At 40.4% G+C, this 12,508-nt stretch overlaps 1 protein-coding gene across 1 annotated transcript; it reads left to right on the forward strand.

The window, feature by feature from the left end:
- Positions 1-2,239: 2,239 nt before the first annotated feature.
- On the forward strand, positions 2,240-3,184 carry LOC147735083 (olfactory receptor 5G25-like). The gene has a single exon (XM_086952608.1). The coding sequence runs from the start codon at positions 2,240-2,242 to the stop codon at positions 3,182-3,184; it is 945 nt and encodes a 314-aa protein (XP_086808734.1).
- Positions 3,185-12,508: the final 9,324 nt, after the last annotated feature.

Genomic DNA, 12,508 nt, shown 5'->3' on the forward strand with positions numbered 1-12,508 from the left:
GGACGCCGTTGCGTCAAAATCTTGCGCCTGCCTCACAGCAGGCATAAGACTGATGCGGGCCCTTTCACATGGGGCTTGCGTTACTTTTGTGACACACTCCAGCAATGAGTCACATTTGCGCTTACAGATACGTCAGAAATACTGACGTATCTGTAACTCCTTGCGACATGATGCATCATACATTAAATATGACGCATCAGGTATGTCGGAAGGAGTGCGCACTGAGAAGTGACGCATCGCTGCTTTCACTCAGCGATGCATCATTTCTCATAAATGAGGCCCTAGCAGGTTCTGACCTGTGTCTATCAATGTGCTATATTGGAAGGTGACAGGTTCTTGGTCTACCACATTACTTTAGCTCATTGGATTCTGGTTTCTACTGTTTCCTTTGAGATTTTTATGTACTGTGATAATGTTTTGTTTTCTTTTGCGGTGTTTAATTAGTAAGTTTTGTTCCTTTTAACTACATTGATTCGGTGATTTCTAATGTCGTTCTTCATTTCAAGTAATGTAGATTTGGTGCCACATGCGATACACATACTTTTCTCAGAAAAATGCCTTGCTGTTTGTGCTACGCTATCAAGGATATACTAGAGATTCCTCGCAGTAGTGATTTTACCTATTAAGAACTAGATTGTTTTGACTTTGGATGGCCAGCCACAGCTCATATCAAGGCTGATGGATCTTTCAACAATTTTTTAACTACCTTTTATCTTTCAAAGAATTAGGATTCACATATTCCTCACTGCTTTAATTATCACCATCGAGAAACTATCAGTTTAAATAATTTGACAACCTACTACTATGGTCTTTTTTGCCTCTGATAAGTCAAACATTTAAGACTCATTCTAGCTACTTGCCTCTGATTCTTTGTCGAAAGTGAAAGCGATTCTTCTTACTTGCTTTACTAGAATCATCTTCATCTAAATCTATTCAATCGACATGACCAGACAGACCAATTGAACAAACAATCACGCCACTTGGAGACAAAATCGTATCCACATGATGCAGTGCTGCTACAATGTGAATTAGTCCCTGAGCGGATATCTAGTTTCCCTTGAAGAGACTAACACACTCTGTTGTGGGGGTATTTTTTTTTATTGTATTACCTTACTCAGGCTAATAGAATAGGTTGGATAAGTTCCATGCTCTTCTAACATTATTTTGCAGAATCTCATGCCCACATGCATCAAGCTATTTAGGAATCACAAGCGGTGTGATTCGGTAATATCGGCCGTTTGCGATTCCTAAATACCTTTTTACTATGCATCAAGCATTTTTGGAAAAATCGCTATTTTTAGCGATTTCCAAAAATGCGATTGCTTTTAAGGAATCGCAAATTTGCGATTCCTTAAAAGCAATGCATGATTGTTTTTAAAAATGTGAATTCGCAATTATGGGGGGCAAATTACCACGAGGGAGAACCTCGTGATAATTTGCGAAAAAAATTTAAAATGCTCAAATTAGCATTTTAAACACTGTCATGTTACAGACACACATGTCCTTAGGACATGTGTGTGTGAAACATCCATTTTAAAATACATTTCAGGTGTGCAGGGGGGGTCCTTTGGACCCCCCCCTGCACCCATGGAATGCATTAACATTTTGCGAATTCCAGTTTGCAAATTCGTAATTCCCATTGATTCCTATGGGCCTATTGGCCCATAGGAATCAATGGGAATTGCGAAATCGCAAATTGGAATTCGCATAATATTTGCGATTCGGTAAAAATTGCGATTTTTACTGAATCGCAAATTTTATGCAATTTAATTCATGCATCCCGTTTTGCGATTCCTTATTTGCGATTCGGTAAAAATCGCAAATTTGGAATCGCAAAATGGGAGTTTGATGCATGTGGGCCTCAGATTCAAAACCTTCTTCAAACAATTGAGGCTTGCCTCACCAAACAATCTGAAAAATCTTCTGAAAAATCCACCCAGAGTCTTTTCTGGTCATGGGATTCTCTCATCAGGCCCACCACATTCTCTGCTCCTTTAAATGTTATATTTAATGCATCTTGTGATTGTATAAACTTCTGTGACTCCAATACATCTGAACAGTTCCTCAGTTTACCTTACATAAATAAGCACAAAAAAATGCAAATGGAAAGTTTACATTTGATAATTTGCTCTCATATGTATAATATTTAGATTACTCTTTGAATGCCTCATGTTTGCTAATGAATATAATGATCAGAAAAAAAATAAAGGCAACATCCAATTTCATCTTTTTCTAGGGCATGGATGGATGGAACTGCACCAAAGTCACTGAGTTCCTTCTTTTGGGAATAACAGATGTTCCAAACCTTCAGGTGGTTCTTTTTGTTGTGTTCCTTGCCATGTACACAATGACTGTGGCTGGTAATGCTGGCATTATACTTCTAATCTGGCTCAGCACTCGTCTTCGGACCCCCATGTACTTTTTCCTTGGTAACCTTTCCCTTGTGGACCTCTGTTACTCTACAGTCATCACCCCCAAAATGTTGGTAAACTTTCTTTCTGAAACAAATGCCATCATGTTCCATGCATGTGTTGTGCAACTTTTCGCCTTTGCACTTTTTGCAACAATTGAATGCGTGCTCCTCACCGTAATGGCATATGACCGCTACATGGCTATTTGTTACCCCTTGACGTACAATATGGTTATGACTCAGAGGTTCTGCCTACAGTTGGTCATTGGAACCTTCCTTTTTGGTTTGCTGGCCTCTACTATGAATTCTGCTGGTGTATTCCGCCTCTCCTACTGTGGGCCTAATCAGATTCAGAATTTCTATTGTGATTTCCTCCCTATTTTAGACCTTGCCAATGCAGACACCTTTGCAAGCAAGTTAGTACTCTTCATCTGTGTCAATGTCTATTGCATAAGTGCTGTGTCAGTTATTGTAGCCTCTTATGTGTCCATTCTCCAAAGAATCCTGGCAATCAGCTCCTCTGATGGGAGGCGCAAAGCCTTCTCCACATGCTCCTCCCACTTCACATGTGTTATCCTTTTCTATGGTACAATCTTTTACTTGTATCTTAGGCCCATGCCTAGCTATTCCCTGAAAGAGGACAGGGTGGTTTCAGTTTTGTATACTGTTGTAATTCCCATGTTGAATCCTCTGATTTACAGCCTGAGGAATAAAGAGGTGAAAGATGCCTTGAGGAAAACATTCCATAAAAAACTGTGTTTTGAAATGTACTGAAATACATCCTGTTTCTTTTGTGACATTTTCACACACAGATGAAGCCTTCAGATTGAATATTTATGTTATTGACTTTTTCTTCTCCTTTTCTTGGATTTTACAAAGTTTTAATTCAGATTTATAAAGAAGTAACGGAACACACGACAGCAAGTAACGTTACTGCACTGTGTTGCGTGAAAGGGAGACCGCAGAAACACACCGGGCCCGATTCACAGAACTAACTTAAGACAAAATCCTAAAGTTACTACTTTTGGTATTCACAGAAGTTAGGATTTTGTCTTAAGACAGACTTAAGACAGACAGACTTAAGTTAGGATTCTGTCTTAAGTATGTCTTAAGTCTGTCTTGAGACAAAATCCTAACTTCTGTGAATACCAAAAGTAGTAACTTTAGGATTTTGTCTTAAGTTAGTTCTGTGAATCAGCCCCACCAACTCTACTGAAATGTGCTGCTGTTCTCCTCTTCCCCTGTGTGTGCACACTTTAGGCAGCCATGCATCAACACAGACACACTTGTTCCATAGTTCAAGCATGCCTGCGTTGTCTGAAGCATAGGTTTGGTACTTGAAGGAGCTCCTTCCAGTACAAAAGCTATGCTTTAAAGTCTCCACACTGGACATGTCTCGAGGAGGCACAGGAATCAGGGGCATCATTCTTTGTAGATAGTGTGGGAGCTCCCAAACACCAACCATGTAATGCCCCCTTGACCTAGAGTAACGCAATGCAGTGGATTACCCAACTTTGCATGAGTTTGTGTGACTATCCAATGCAAATCACAATTTGTGTTGGTTAGTAAATCCCACCTGAGCACATTGCCTCAGGTTTGTGTTAGAAAAGTAAGGCAAAACTGAAGCAAAGCACCTGTAAATCTGGGTCTTCATCTCTCTAGATAGCTTCTTGCTATGATGAAAAGACAAGGAATACGCTGGTCACAGGCTATTTTCACTTCACATTGATTTGAATAATCTACAATATTTTGGTTTTCTGATGTTTTTCTAGCTTTTCAACTCATCTCAAAATGCTGCAAAAAAGGTTTTGATATCAAGTTAGATTTTTTAATCTGTGTTTAGTATTTGTCTTTGTAAAGCCAGAATAATCAGTCGAAAAATAGAATTCTCTGGGCCTTTGTTTATGCTCTGAAAGCTAAAATCAAGCTATAATATGAAAGCTAATTTATAATGGTTCAGTCCACAAACTTCTTCATGAGACTTCCAAAATGTTTTGCGTAAGACTGGAGAATGGGTCAATCATATTACAAATGAAATATTAAGGAGCCATAAGCACCAAACTGTTGGCTGCCAATATTGACATAGTGGACAGTCAACTGACTCTAAAGCTTCTCTTGGACTTTCTTAGTGTGCTAAAGTAGTGCAAACTTAAAACAACCAATCATCATTTATGGCCTACTCACGATACCAATGTGATGGACCATATACCATGACCTATCTTTCAGTCCTTCATTCATATCATGAATGTTTTCGGCCTACACCACATAACCCTTTAAGCACCTGCCTGGTACCTGCCTAACAAATATGATAGGACAAAACAACCAGGGTTTGCTGAAACGCAGCAAGGCCGCGCCGTACAATGAATTAACAAAACAATTGCCAATGCTGCAATGTAATTTCCCAAATGATGATAAGCAATGACTTAAACAATGGCCCTCAAAAACCACTTATTCGTTTTTTGCAAAAGTCAGTAAATTATTTTATTGGTTTCAATTTTTTTTGCTTTTTGTTAGGATTGCCGAAATTTTTATCATAAGAAATAAACACAACATTTTTCAAGAATGAACACAAAGTTTCTCAATTTAAGGACCCCTTCATTCACTACTAGACACCATTTTTCTCTTGTTAACAAATAGGATAGGCATGCCTTTTCCACCTTTTCACCAACAGAGACCACATTCTGCAACTCGACCCTAGACCTATTGTTCTAGTAGAACCAACTGTAAGCCAACATAGGGGCATATTACCAAGGCGGGCGATATGTGATTATCGCCGCATTAGCGGCCGTTTTCGGCTGCTAAGCGGAGATAATTCTATCGACCTATTAGCAAGCTGTCGCTAACAGCAGTTAGCGACAGCTTGTAGGCGATAGCAAGCGGTTTGGGGCACGCTTTGCATGTCAGCGATATTTAATGGCACACAAAGTGGGCGTACCCAACCTGTTAGTGACTGAAAGCAGTCACTAACATTGCCATCGCCTATTAGCAAGGCAGGTGTAGCGATGGAAATATTCATGCTAAGCTCGAATATCTCCAAAAACTAACGCCTGCTCAGACCAGTTCTTAGCCATTAAATCCAATGGGAGGTGGATATAATGGTAAGACCATGTTAGCGATAATGTCTGAATATCACTGTATTCTCAGCGATATTCAAGAATTTCGCTGCTATTGCATGAAATATTATCGCTTTTGAGATAAACGTTGCTAATAGCATGTTATCTCAGCGATAATATCGGGCGATGCGCGGCGATAAAAAAACTTGCGACTAAGCCTACTTAGCAATAAATATCGCTAGATGCTGGTAACATGCCCCATAGTTCTATGTTGGATTTGTCAAAAGTCAAGACTAAAGAATTTTTGGAGGTAAAACTCACACCATACAGCTAACGAGTGTCCTAAAGCTATTTTAAGTTATCAATAGGTACTAAAACCCTACCTTATGAGTAGGCAACACAACTAAGCAGTAGCTTTTCAAATGAGTCTTCTATTTGCCATTGGACCAATGCATATATCACATAATCCTATCTTGCTACATAACATTGCTGTTCCCAATCCATTTTTGAGTAGTGAATATATCCTTACATTCCTAACACAAAAGGAATGTAAGGATATATTCACTACTCAAAAATGGATTGGGAAGGCTATCTACACATCGCAAGACTTGGTTACGAAGGGAGTGGCTATTCTGATTAGAAGAGGATCTGATATAGTTGTTGAAAACAGTTTAGTAGATAGTAGAGGAAGATGGGCGATTTGTAAGTTACGATTGCCGGGAGAAACGCTAGTAGTAGTTGGTTACTATGGCCCAAATACTGATGATCCTACAATCTTAGAGAAAATAGAAGTCGAATTATTGGACTTCTCAGGTAAAATTGTTATGGCAGGAGATTTTAACACAGTATTAGATGCTAAGCTGCACTGGTTGCGCATTGAAAGCAGAGTGCACTTTAAAGCACTCTGCTACATGCATAAAATCATGACTGATAGAGCCCCGCGCTATCTTGCTGCTCTAGTCCAGCAATATGTTCCCCCCCGTACACTCAGGTCCTCGTCGCATAACAAATTCAAAATTCCACGCATCAACAGAGCCAAAATGGGTGGCCGCTCGTTTGCCCTGCTGGCCCCATCCTTATGGAATTCTCTTCCTCAACCCTTGCGCACGGAATCGTGCTTTCTGTAATTCCGTAAGGGAATAAAAACATGGCTTTTTAACAACTAATGTCCCTCCCTCCTTTCACCGTTCAGTTTGCTCTAGCGCCGGGAAACCTCTGGGTAGCTGTGCGCTTAATAAATGTAATAATAAATAAATAAATAAATAAATAAGCTGGATAGAACTGGTAATTCTAGGGCAATAGTGAACAGTAAAATGACTGCTAAAGTGAAGTCACTTATGGCTCAGTTAGGGCTGTGTGATATTTGGCGACTTAAAGCAGCAAAGCAGCCAGGATATACGTTCTATAATAAGAAATATAAACATAATTCAAGGATCGATTTTTTTCTGACAGATATTAGGATGAAAGAGCGAGTTATCAATGTAGAACATATAGGGGCACATTTATCAGATCACTCTGCTGTATGTCTAAATTTAAGCTTGGAACTAGAAGATACGACCCCGGTTTGGAGATTAGATCGTACAATTTTAGCTGATGCAGAAGTCTTAGAGACTCTTAAAGAAGAGATACAATTTTTTTTGGAGATTAACCTGGGATCGGCTAGGGAAGACATAGTGTGGGAAACATGCAAAGCCTTTGTGAGAGGTAGAATGGGAGCTCTAGGTGCAAAAAAACGTAGAGTATATTATAGTCAAGTTTCTAATCTAGAAAAAGAGATCCGAGAGGCTGAACTTATTCGAATCTCTCAGGGAGTTACCATCCCAGATGGGTTATGCAAGAAAAAACTCTTAGATTTAAGGGTTCAACTTACTGCAACACTTACTCAAAGAGTTAAGGAGAGATGGGAAGCCAGTCAGTTGGCACACTTTTCATATGGAGAGGGATGTGGTAAGCTACTAGCGTGGAAAGCCAAGAAAGATGCTACACGGAATCAAATTAAGGAGATTAAGAAACCAGGGACAGATCAAGTTATTACAGAAAATAAACAGATTGTAGAAGCGTTTCAGCAATACTTTGCAGATGTTTATACAGAAGATCTCTGTCCAGATAAGGTTGAGATTGATTCCTGGCTGCCTCTAATACCACCGCTTGCAGATGAGGATATGTTGGAATTAAATAAAGAAATAACTCAGGAAGAGTTGATGAAAGTTATCAAGGAAGGCAAAAGAGGGAAAGCACCTGGACCAGACGGTCTACCTGTAGAAGTGTATAAAGCTTTAGGAAATACGGTGGTCCCCACTTTGTGCCACTTGTATAATAAAATCTTTAGAGGAGAAGTGGCAATCCCAAGTTCATGGAACAAAGCTACTATTGTTTTAATACTAAAACCAGGGAAATCTCCAAAAAGTATGGATGCGTATAGGCCGATTTCACTTTTAAATTGCGACTACAAATTTTTTCCAAAATCTTAGCTGACAGGCTAGGTAAAATTATTCATAAATTGATTCATGAAGATCAAAGAGGTTTTATCAAGAAGAGGTACTTAAAAGATCTTACTTTTTCATTGATAGGCATGATTGACGTAGCCTCTAAATATGAATATCCCTTGGCAGTCATTGCGTTAGATGCTGCCAAGGCTTTTGATCGAGTCAATTTTGTATATTTAAAATCCCTTTTGCACCATCTTAATTTAGGGGATAAGTTCACACAATCTATTTTTTCTTTATATTGTGCACCCACATCAAGAGTACTAGTAAATGGAACCCTTACGCTTCCTATCAGAGTAATGCGGGGCACCCGACAAGGATGCCCCTTGTCACCGTTGCTCTTTAACATATATATAGAGCCGCTCGCATGCAAAATTAGAGCTTCAGCAGAGATACCCCCCTTTGTTGTGATGGATTGGTCCAAGAAACTTGGGCTTTATGCGGACGACATTATTGTTTATTCTACTGATTTAGTTGGAACTTTGGAAAATTTAGTGAATACGACAAAGGAGTTTGGCAAGATTTCTGGATATCAGTTAAATCAAGACAAAACTGAAATAATGACTTGGAATCTTGATACTGAAGGTGTTAAAATAACAAAAGAGATGAGGTATTTGGGAGTTAGGATTACTCAGAAAATCGAAGATTTGGCAAAAACTAATTTTGATAGGATGAAGAAAGAGGTTGGCGACATGTTAAAAGGCTGGATGAATTTACCCCTGTCAATATATGGAAGATCTAATCTTGTTAAGATGGTGATTGTAGAAAAAAGACAATCTAATACAGGGCTAGAGGGATGTTTACCGACCGGGCCTAAGTATTATCCCCCGTAGGAATCAAACAAACAACTACAAACTTAGGGGTCCAAATGAGGATTCAATCGTAATCCTCTGCTCGTCAACGCCCTATCAATAGTACAAGGGTACGAACACAATAATAATACTAACAAACCAGATCACAAGTTGTGAAGAACCAGTAACGTGAGTCACCCCTGGTGTAGGATTCCCATCAACAGTCTTGTAATGATCAATATTATCATTTGGAAGTCCTTATCGGGTATTGTGTCTGTAGATCATTGAGACCGGCATACCCCGATAACCAGATGCGGGGTAGCGACCCACAATCACTTGGTACTGCCACATAGTGTTGATGTGATGGGAAGTGCAGTGTAAGCAAAACAAAGGTAAGTGGTGATCTTAAAAAAGGATAGGGAACTCAACCCAGAAAACTTTAATAATTGTTGGCCCCTTCCTTAATAAAAACCAGAACAGTATAATATCGTCATCGCAGTCCAAACAAATAGCTGCGAGGAGACCAACATGTTTCAGCCACTAAGGGATAACGCCTTCGGCTTTCGTCAGGGTCTCTGTTCTCAAGTGATACTACTGCATAGATTGTGAATAAAGTGTGAAAAATAAGAAAAAAACACACAAGTGAAAACCAGTAAAGGATATAATGTTCCTTCGACTGTGTCACATCCCCTCTTCGGAACCTGGTTGAGTATTTACCAGAGTGTCCGGAGAGTGGACCTCACCTCTTCCTGGACCTGGCTCAGGAATATGAGACCCCGCTCTGTCCGTCGGTATCTCCGGCTGTGACTGAGTCAGGGAATCCTACACCAGGGGTGACTCACGTTACTGGTTCTTCACATCTTGTGATCTGGTTTGTTAGTATTATTATTGTGTTCGTACCCTTGTACTATTGATAGGGCGTTGACGAGCAGAGGATTACGATTGAATCCTCATTTGGACCCCTAAGTTTGAAGATGGTGATTGTACCTAAGATTACCTTTTTGTTCGAGACTATTCCGTTGGGTTTCAAAAAGGAATGGCTGGCGAAGTTACAAAGCATGATAACATCTTTTATATGGGCGTCAAAATCCTCTCAAATTTCTTGGAGGAAAATTAGGAGGAAAGTTGAAAAAGGAGGATTGGCGGCTTCAGACATACGAATATATGCATGGGCTTTTTGTTTAAAAAATTGCAGGATGCTGTTGGGTACCCCTGTTAACTCTCAGATTGGAGGCCTTTTTGCGATAATGCTGAAGAGATCAGGTTATCATGAGTTTGGTTTTTTGTATAAGTTTGGTGACCCTAAGTTTTTTAAAAAGGTGAAACTCAAGACGTTGAGAGACCTGGCGGAGACATGGTATAAGATCAGGAAATTATCTAATCTTTCGTATTTTAGCCATAGTGCTCCAATATGGGATTCTCCTGGAGCCCCCTCTTGGACACGAGATCTGCTTGCTTTAAGTTTGAAAAAGGAACCTGATTTGCAAAGGTGGAAGGACTTTTTTCAAGATGGCAATTTAATTCCTTGGGGTAGTTGCCGGCAAAAGTGGGGCTCAGTCTTCTCTAAATATAAATACTTACAGATTCAAAGCTGGGCAAGCCATTTGGAAGTAGAGATTGGACTGGAAAATGAGTTTGAGTCAAAGTTGGAGACGGGGGCATTCGAGAAGGAAGTGGCTTTCTGGTATTGGCGAATACTAGACATTGAGGATGGAACATTTGATTTGCCAGAGACCCTGTGGAAGGAAAGCTTGCCAAGGATCGCCACAGAAGACCAATGGCAAGTAACTATGTGCATGCTATATAGAATTGTTAAACCGGCAAATCTGAGGCGAAATCTTTTGTTTACTATCCACAGGGCATACTGGTCTCCATACAGGCTTTCTAAATTTAAAGATGGAGGGATTGTTGGATGTCCAAAATGCAAAGCTCCAAATGTTGATGACCTACACATGTTTGTGTCTTGCCCAATTATCAAGAAATTCTGGTTAGATGTGAGTAATTCTCTCTCCAAATCTTTGAACCAACCCATTGAGGTAAGCCCTGAATTAATTATTACTGGGAGAATTGATTTACAAAATAGTTTTTTGAATAATAATGTCAGACTTATTTTTTATGCTATGTTGTTGGCACGTCGAGAGATATGTAAACTGTGGGTCTCACCACTTAGTCCCACTTTATTAGATTGGGTTTTAGCTATGAGGTACATGGCAAAGCTTGATATGCTAGACCGCTCTAAAAAAACAGAGGATTTTGGTTACCCTTGCTGCAAAAGTTTGGTTAAAATTAATTTTATGTTAAAGTCCAATGATTAAGCCCGTGCCTGTCTCGCTGGTACTTGAAACTATCCTAGTACGATAAAGAGAGTTGGTGGAAGACACACATCTTGGGTCAGGCTGGGAAGAAGGATAGCTTAGAGGAAGGCCAGGCCCAGAATATGTGTTGTCTATGCCCCATTACTCTAAATCCAGCATAAGAGATAATAACAGCCCAGAGGCGGATTAGAGAGAAGAAGGGGCGGCAAGACGGCAAATGAGGATTAAAAAAAAAAAATAACATTGCTGTTTTTCCTTGTCTCTACCTAGCTCAAATACAGTATTCCAATCCATGGTCTCAAAGGTACAAATTCTATCCCACAAAACATCAACCTCATGAAACTGACAAATATCTGAAAGTAAAGGTCATATATATTCCCTTTCTACTGAGTCATTAGTGGCAAACTATAGCATTCACATTGATAAACAGAGTGCTGCAGAGGCCTGGGACATGTCTGTGATAGGATTGTCATACCATTTTTCTACACCGGCAAACATCACATTGAGTATTTCCATTGTGCTCTCTCTCCACTAGGTTTTACCACTGCACCCTAACAGCAAGGCTTACAGATCGATGGGTGAGCTTTTCAGATCTTTTTCTGAGCAAATAACTCATTTTTACATTGTTCTCCATTGGGAACGTTGCATACTAGACACAGTGGTGGGTGCATACCGCATTTTTAAATTGCGGTGGGCGGTGCTGAAAGCACCGCCCGCCGCAATGCAAAAATAGGTACCCCCCATGTGCACCCCCACCCCTCCCTTCACTCTGGTGGCCCGCAACGGGCCCCCAAAGCAAAGACTGTATGCCTCATTGCCACCACGGAAAGGCATTGCCCACAGCACATCCTAATATGGCTGATTGTGAGACAGGGAGCTGAGCAGAGTAGCCAGGAGCAACTTCACTAAATTTTGGAGAGAGAAACTGTGCAAAATGGAGAGGGAGAAGGAGGCAGGTGAAAGAAAAAGGAAGTACAAATTCAGTGAGAGGGAGCTGGAGGTCCTGATTGAGGATGTGACCAAGGACCATAAAAAATTTTTGTCAAACAGTCCCTGCATGTGCCTGAGTCACAGAAAAGGCATATTTGGCTTGGAATCCAAGAAAAAATAAATGCCATTGGAGTCACCCATCGCTCCATTGAGGACCTGAAAAGACGATGGTATGATCTGAGGAAGGCTGCTAAGGCGAGGTTGGCTGAGAGGCAAAAGCAAGCCAACCGCACAGATGGAGGGAGGAACACAGCACCTGCAGCAACTGCTCTGAATCTCCTGGTTGTGAGGTTCCGTGACAATTGTAAGTGGTGCATTCGACTCGCACGAATATAGTCGAGTCTGGTATCTATGAACCGCAAATGACGAGTTTAGTGGGTGTACACAGTTTCGCTGTGCTAACCTAAACCGTTCGTCTGTTACGTGGGTATGTCTATCTGTACCCACGGGTTCCATCTTAGAT

The sequence above is a fragment of the Lissotriton vulgaris genome, chromosome 1_2 (genome assembly GCF_964263255.1).
Source record: "Lissotriton vulgaris chromosome 1_2, aLisVul1.2, whole genome shotgun sequence".
NCBI classification, from domain to species: domain Eukaryota; kingdom Metazoa; phylum Chordata; class Amphibia; order Caudata; family Salamandridae; genus Lissotriton; species Lissotriton vulgaris.

Coding starts and splice junctions, on each gene's coding strand:
- LOC147735083 (XM_086952608.1), top strand. CDS start 2,240: ATGGATGGATGGAACTGCACCAAAGTCACTGAGTTCCTTCTTTTGGGA.